The sequence below is a fragment of the Jaculus jaculus genome, chromosome 5 (genome assembly GCF_020740685.1).
Source record: "Jaculus jaculus isolate mJacJac1 chromosome 5, mJacJac1.mat.Y.cur, whole genome shotgun sequence".
NCBI lineage: Eukaryota > Metazoa > Chordata > Mammalia > Rodentia > Dipodidae > Jaculus > Jaculus jaculus.
In genome coordinates this window covers 30,957,313-30,965,293 of record NC_059106.1, presented here as the reverse complement: position 1 = coordinate 30,965,293, position 7,981 = coordinate 30,957,313, and the positions used below count along the sequence as shown (strand labels likewise).

Here is a 7,981-nt window from a genome sequence, read left to right as displayed (position 1 = left end):
TGGCGAGCGGTCGCTCACGGGGAGGACGCGCCCCTCCGCTTCCTGCATCGCCACGTCAAAACCTTCCCAGTTTGGCCACAAACAGAAGCAAGTACGCTCGAATGAATTAGTTAGCTATTGATGACACAAAAGAATGACAACTCATAGTAGCTATCATCGGTCACCTGTGCTGCATAATTATTGTTGAGGAGATTATGGGACACGAGTGCTCTCTGAGCCCTGTGGCCGCCATGGCTGAAATGAAGAGACAGCCAGAACTGTTTCTGACAATCACATAGGCTCAGGGTGCCTGGAGCTTGGGAACGTACTCCTGGCTTCTAAAGTGCAGTAAGATTTGCTCTCTACACAAAGCCACCGAGTTGAATACTTGGCAGGCAAAAAATAACATGAGCAGGTTCCCAAGAGTGTTCCTACAATCCATTTGTAATCTGAGTAATTTTTACAAGGTCACCTCCTGCTCTCTTTAAGTGAAAACATATGCAGTGTTCCAAGTACATTTCCTTTACACTCAGATACGCTTCTGAATTGAGGACTCAAAATATCCCAGTGATAAACATTTTATTTCTACGTCCGTTTTAAATTTAAGAGACAGAGAGAGCAGAACACCTTCAGGGAATGGGAGTAAAACTCGTATCCAGGTTTGTTTTATGTCAGTCAAATGTAGAGAAGACCTACAGAAGAGTCAACAAGCAAATTATGTCCCAGGTATCACACTTGTAATTAGTTTATTAAGAACTTGCCATTAGCCACCCCAGAGCTTTCAGAATGTGGATGTGGTTGCAGGTCACATGTTATAAATGCCCTCAAAGCCAAAACCCCTGGCAATAGTACAGGTGGTAACGCTGACAGGTGTCCTTCGACTGGGAAGTAGTTACAGTGAGAACGTACAAAAAATAATAAGCATGCAGCCCTTTATTTAGCTTTGCAAAGTCTCTGCTTATAGCTCTGTATATTACATGACTGTGTTATACAAATACATTTATTTACAAAAACACTCTAGTTGTGCAAACTTGTTGCTTTTTAAAAATGTGTGGATAGTCCCATTTCTGCCCATCTCCATATATACTTTTAAAGCATGCATAGAAATTAACTTTGGTGTGGGAAAACTACTCTATGTGCTGTCACATATAGTATTTTAATGTCTATGTATATTTATATATTTACAAAAGTGGATCAGTTTACAGAACCGTACAACAGTGCACATTTAGAAACCTACAATACGATAGTGTGGATCAGCAGGTCCCAGAAAACATAAGAAGGGGTTAGATGCTGCAAAGAAAACAGCTAGAGAATCTCAATCTGTGTTTAAAAAGAAGAAAGAAAAACAGAAAAAAAAAGCAAAGAAGGCTAGCTTTCTTAGACTAGCAAATTATGGTACATGCTTTTGATGGCAGTGCAATAGTTCTGATAAATTTCTTTCTACGCCTGCCTCTCTGTTGGCTCCACAGAAGTCCATTGGCTTGTAGTCTCGCACACTACTTTCAAATGTACAATGCTATAGTATCAAAACATTTTGGCAAAAAAGATCTTGAAAGGAACCATGAAGTTTTGACAAAAATAGAAATCTGTAATAAAGCTAAATAACACTAAAATAAAAGGAAATATTATAGTTATCTGTTTTACAATTTATATAGTCACACATGTGTATTTCTCTGTTTGCTTCTATTCTCCGTAATGAAAAATATTTTTATACAAAACATACTAAAATTCTGGAATCATACATGTTTTACATGCTTAACACAATTTCCTGTCTCACACACACCCTTCACTCTCACCATACTCTCTCTACATAGCACATGCTTACTTCATTTAATAGGTATTGAATCTAGACAGTAAACACTATGTAGTTACAACAGCAATGAAGTAGGAAAAAAAAACAAAAAACACAAGCTTTACCGAAATGGACCAATTCAGTATTTTGCACATACTTTGCATTAAGCCTTGAACAGTACAGCAATATGTTACATTCTCTTGTGAAAACAGTTATTCCAGACTGCTGAAAATTAAAAAAAAAAAAAAATGTAATTCCACCTTGTGCCTAATAGGACTTGGGCTTTAAGAAGTTTCCTTTGCTGTCGATGGGGCTGCTTTGCTGGAGCTTCCATTCTGTGCCTTGTAGCTGGCGAGGCTGGGAGTGTGGATGGTCCTGATGCCCCGGGCACCTTGGCTCATGGAGGTTGGGGAGGCTGGGGAGGGAGGGGAGGAGGAGGAAGAGGGGACTGCTCGGCCATTTTGAGTCTGCAGTGAGAATGACAGGGGACCTTTACCTGTGTGAGGGGGGCTCTGAAACTTTAAGGAGCCATTAGAGACAGAAGGGATGAGGGAGGTAGAGTGAGTGGACCGTCCTGCTTGGGGGCTGAGAGGGTTAGAAGCAATGGATGGTTTAGTAGCAGGCGTGGTAGAAGGGTTAGAGCTGTCGCCACTAGCAGAGGGCACAGAACTACTTTTCCCAGAATTGGGAGAAAGGGCTGGAATCTTAGAAGCAGGTAAGGAGGGAGAAGCAGGCTTACAATCCCCGCCAGCTTTCTTAGCACTTCCATTAGCCTGCAAACAAAGATGGCGGGAGACAGCTTGTCAGAGAGCTGGTGACACAACGCGCAGGGCCTGGCAACGCAGCCCTTCTGAGAATCATTCAATAAAAGAAACACAACCAAACAGTTCAAGTCTTGTGCTGTTCTGGACCTGGTTGAAACCCCCTCCTGCACATGGCAAAGGAGTGGAAAAGAGACAGAAAGGAAGACCACACGTCACATCATTCCTACTATCATTCCCCACTGCTGGGCTGGCCACTCATGGGGATTATTCCTGGGGTGGAGTGAGGCATGGTGGTGGACAGATAGTGTGGCTTTAAAAAAAATATTTGTTTATTTGCAAGAAGAGAGAGAGAGAGAGAGAGAGATAGAGATAGAGAGAGAGAGAGAGAGAGAGAGAGAGAGAGAGAGAGAGAGAATGAGTGCACCTTGACTTCCTGTCATTGCAAATGAACTCCAGAAACAAATGCTACTTTGTCCATCTGGCTTTACATGGGTTTTGGGGAATCGCATCCTGACCATCAGGTTTTGCAAGCAAACACCTTTAATCACTGAGCAATCTCTCCAGTCCAGATAGCGTGCTTTCAACACAATACAGTCAACACAGAAGTTAGTATTGGTGACCTTAAGGGCAGTTCAAGGACAGGTTGGTACCTCACGAAGCTACATTACCAAAGAACATCCACTCATCTGGCACCATGTGTTAACAGCTAAACTTGGAGTCACAAAGTACAGGATGTTTTATTGCAAGCATGCAGGAGCATGGCGAAAAGCTTAACAAAGGCTTTCTGCGACTTTCTTCATGCCCCCAGATCCGGGGTGTCTATGTAAACCATCTTGCAAGGAAAACACAGTATTTGGTATCAACTAAGTCAGCAACTGGCTTCTTAACTGTAACAATGTCCATCCAAAATTGGGCTTAAGGTAAAACTACCTGACGGTACTGGCGGGGGTCCTGCAGTTTGGACTGCTTGCTGGGTTTGTCCAGGCTTCCGGGTCTGTTCTTGGAACTCAGAGGGACAGGCATCCGGCTTGTCTGGGGGGTGGAGCTGGAGCTCTGTGGGAAGGACCAGTGAGAGGGGGAGAGAGAAGAAGGTGAGTGGATTTTCACCGAGACTGCACAGAGAAGGTCAAGTGAGAAGCTAGAGCCCTACATGCACGACAGATCCAGAAGACACCAATGGGGTTAATCAGAGGAATCAATCAATCAATCAACTGCTCACTACTGATCAAGTGGATTTTAATGTGATTATCAAGAGCACATGGCTGGCCCAGCATCCTTATGTTCACCCAACACCAATCAGCTGCACGGGCACAAACAGATCATTAGCTGTTAGACACCTAGTTGCCGTTGTTGTTGTTTTGAAAGGTGAGGGAGAAAGTGTGAGAGAAGGGTACGTGGCGAACAGACACACACACGAAAAAGACCGCGAGCCACCTGAAAGGAAGCGATTAAATCACAAGACACCTCTTGCTAATGGGGATTATGGCAGGTTTAAGAAAGCAGCTGGGTCTTTCCATTCTCCACCAGACCAAGATACCTTACGTGACGTTGAAGACACTGACGTGGGGGGCTCTGGGGCAGGGGGAACTTCGTCCACAACTAGCAAGGATCGGGCTATGTGGGGTGAGCTTGCAACAGAATCTCTGTTGGAAGAACATGAGGTATCAACTAGGGCTCGGGGGCTCATCTCACTGATTGTGTTTTCAAGTTGCTTAATGGTCTGCTCCAGGCTGTCCAGTGTTTTATAGGTATTTTTTCTAATTTCATCAGTTCTGGAAGTTAGAGATGTGCCCTCAACACTGGTCTGCCCTTGCTTTCTAGCCATATGTTTGGGGGTGTCTTCTGGCTGAGACCTGGTGATTTCAAATCGCTTGGCTTCTTTGTGCTGTTTCAAAGTGCCATCCTCTTCCTCCTCCTCATACACCACCACCTGCAGGGTCTTCTTCCCCGTCTTGGTGCCCGTGCGGATGGCCTGAGTGAGGGCAGCGAGTTGCTTTTTAGGAAACTTGAATTTAAACTTCTTCTTGGGGCTTTCAAATTGGTCATTGACTGCATCGTATTTGCTTTCTGAATCTGGGGACTCTGTTGAGTGAAACTTGCTGTGCTCCGCTTTCTTTCCTTCCTGTCCTCCTGTCTGGGCCTCTGCTGCCGGGGAGCACGGCTGTAATCTTCCCTCAACTTGTTGTCCCATTCCAAGACTTCCTGAGGTAGCCTGCTCATGACACATTTGGGAAGTAGTACTCTGGACCCCAGCGTCTCCATTTTCCTCCTCTTCCTCTTCCACTATCTTTTCCTCTGTCATCATTCTCTCTAATTCCTCATCACATTCCTCAAAGATGGTTGACAGTCTCTTATACGCTGACCGGATGTCCATGGGTTCATCAAAAATGATGATAACCGGCTTCTTGTCTAGGCACACAACCGGCTCTTCACCCTCAGGACCTTCATGCTGGAGGTTCGTCTCTTTCCTTGCATCGATATTCACCGTTTGGACATCTTGTCCTTTTTGTCTCACTATGTCGTGGACCTCCCCGCTGGACAGAACCTGGACAGCAGTTTTAGTAATCATGAAGGCGATGTTGTCACTGGCCACGTTTTCTTCACTGGGGGAGCTTGGGGTCGATTCTCCGTTCTCGTTAGTATTCACGTTAGTATGCCTGGTTCCTTTGGGTCTTAGGACAACGTGGCCACAATCTGTCATGAGAACATCTTGATCTTGTGTTTTGACGTCATGAATATTTAATTCTTTTGATCTCGGGGAGGAAGGAATGTGACACTTCTCTGTATTTTCTTGTCCTTGTTGACCGATCTCTTTCTTCGTTCCATAACTTAACTTCAGATTCTCAGTGTCGGGAGTAGGGTACTGCAATCCTGAGACCTTGGACCCTTTGTTTATTTCATCTTCCAGTGAATTCATGCTGGTGAAACTGAAATTGGCCTTAGACACATTTTTCTGGGAAGAGTTTCTACTGTCTCTGAATAAACTCTTATTGGAGATGAGATTTTCCTTCACTGAGATGTCCGTTGTCTGTTCTGGGGTTCTCCCTGTGTCGGGAGCGCTACTCTGCACTCCTCCTTCCTTCCTCGGGGGGTCACTAGGTCTCAGAACTCCCGCGGTAACCTGGGAGGCAGAACAGAGAAGGGAAACCACACACACAATCAGAAATGGATCTGCAGAGGAAGACAGTTAATCAGCACCGTGTCAGTTGGAACAAGACGAGGTGAACTCACCTTTTGAGATTCCACTTGGGGGCTATTTTCATATTCAACATCAGATTTCCGTACATCTTCATGGAAAAATTCCAAATTCTGGTAGAATAGTGTAGGACATGTTACTCCACAAAACCACATCCTCCTCAAAGTGGGTTATTACTAAATTGTTCCTTTAACTACATTTCCAAACATGCGGGCCACGTACATGTTTCACACCAATCCAAACCCTACAGCTCTGTTTACCTGGGGCTGCTTTGTTCTCCAACTTCCAAAAATGCCCTGTTTTGCACAAGACGAAAGTCTCCATTAGCAAAATATTTCAAATACTGCAAACTTTGTGGGGGAGCCGTTACAGAGAAGGGTCCCAGGAACGTATTCTCTTTTCAACACCTGTGATCAGAGGGAAACCTAAAACCAGAGCAATTGCAGGAGGCCCGATGCATGTGGCAAGCAGAACATGTGGACTCTGACCCACATCTGCCTCTTAACTCTGTGGCTTTGGCAAGGCCTTAATTTCACTTCTATGTACCTCTCCCTCTCTCTCTTTTTTGTTGTGGGGGGGGGCCTTATAAACTGAGGAAGAAAAGTAGGAGAATTTTAATTTTGCTTCCACATCATTATTTCAGCTTTATCTCTGTGTTTTATGGAAATAGGCCTCAGTTGCTGTGATACTTTGCTGGGGTATAAAAGGGGTTCAGTGTTCAAAATTAAAATTGTGCTTCCGTGACTGGGGAAATAGCTTAATGGTTAAGGCATTTGCCTGTGAAACCTAAGGACCCTGGTTCAATTCCCCAGGACCCAGATAAGCCAGATGCACAAGGGGGCATATGCATCTGGAGTTTGTTTTCAGTGGCTGGAAGCTCTGGCATGCCCATTCTCTCTTTCTCTCTGCCTCTTCCTCTCTCTCTCCCTCACTCAAATAAGTAAAGAAATTAAATATTTAAAATGTGCTTCCAAGTATCAAAGTGTCCAAATAACCTTCAAATTAATAACACCCAAGGTGATCACATCTAAGTTTGTAGAACTAATGCTGACATAGAAAACAGTTATGCATCCCTTCATAACAGAGAGATGTGTCAGGCAAACATCACAAGAGTGTACTTAAACACACCTGCATGTCTAGTCAGAATGCAACCAGGAGACTCAGCAAATGAACGTGAATACAGCCACTGTTTTACAGTAATCTTTTGGTTTTACATAAATAGAAGAAATATAATATAATATATGGAAAAGCATAAGCCAATAAAATAGTTCTTTTTAAAAAAATTATCCTTATCCAGTACCATGGACTCTACTTCTACATCACTGGCAACACAGTAGGCTTGTTTATACCAGCACCCCACAGACACATGACTGAAGCTCTGTGGTGTGACTGTGTGACACAGTGAGATGCCAGTCACAGACAGGATCTTTCTAGCTACACTGTAATCTCATGGGATCACAGTAGTAGGCATGGTACATTGTTGACCAAAATGTCATTATGTGGTATGTGACTGCAATCTTAAAAATGAAACAAGGCCGGGCATGGTGGCGCACACCTTTAATCCCAGCACTCGGGAGGCAGAGGTAGGAGGATTGCCGTGAGTTCAAGGCCACCCTGAGACTACATAGTGAATTCCAGGTCAGCCTGAGCCTGAGCCTGAGCCTGAGTGAGACCCTACCTACCTTGAAAAGCCAAAAAAAAAAAAAAAAAAAAAAAAAAAAAACACAGATATGTGAGCTAAGTTGGTGATGGTGCCATCCTAATTGGTTCTTGTTCTCTGCACTTTGTGATGTGGCTTTCATTTTTATGATGAAGAATAATCATGTATTTCTGAGGGTCACCAATATTCAGGGTTGAAGGACCCAGCAGTGACGTGCAGACAATCCGAGTAGTCCCCTGACACACAGCTGGGGTCGCGTGGACCTAGAAGCCCCGCCCAGGTCCTAGCACTAGGCTGCTTGTTCTTTTTCCCCAGGCGCTGCTGCTGGCCCGCCTAGCTGCAGACGCCTCAAGAGGAGGTGCTGGCTATCTCAGGGCAGACGTGAGGACAACATAACAGAGCACAAAAACCCAGGCCGGGCCAAAGCAGACCAGAGCAACTCTGCTGTCCTGCTCTACGATGGGAGGAGCATTCATACACATTCAAGGGCTAACACAACATTTGTATTAATCACATAGTACAAGATTCACTGCAGTTTTACTCATCCCCCAGAGAGCCCCCAAACAAAGGGCAGTAACCACGATCTCTTC

General features: G+C 44.5%; 1 protein-coding gene across 13 annotated transcripts in view; it reads right to left on the bottom strand.

Moving 5' to 3' along the window:
* Positions 1-708: 708 nt before the first annotated feature.
* The window catches only part of Kiaa1217 (KIAA1217 ortholog), an 815,686-nt gene continuing 808,413 nt past the window's right edge, over positions 709-7,981 (bottom strand). For 9 of the 13 annotated variants that reach the window (XM_045151349.1, XM_004659754.2, XM_045151347.1 and 6 more), the window contains 4 exons: positions 5,767-5,844; positions 4,073-5,656; positions 3,466-3,588; positions 709-2,544 (listed from right to left, as the gene is read on the bottom strand). In XM_045151349.1, the coding sequence (XP_045007284.1) occupies positions 2,056-2,544; positions 3,466-3,588; positions 4,073-5,656; positions 5,767-5,844 (2,274 nt within the window). In that variant the 3' untranslated portion in view covers positions 709-2,055. Of the gene's footprint in view, positions 2,545-3,078; positions 3,589-4,072; positions 5,657-5,766; positions 5,845-7,981 lie in introns of those variants that run through there. The other 4 variants (XM_045151355.1, XM_045151357.1, XM_045151356.1 and 1 more) reach the window with 2 other exon arrangements.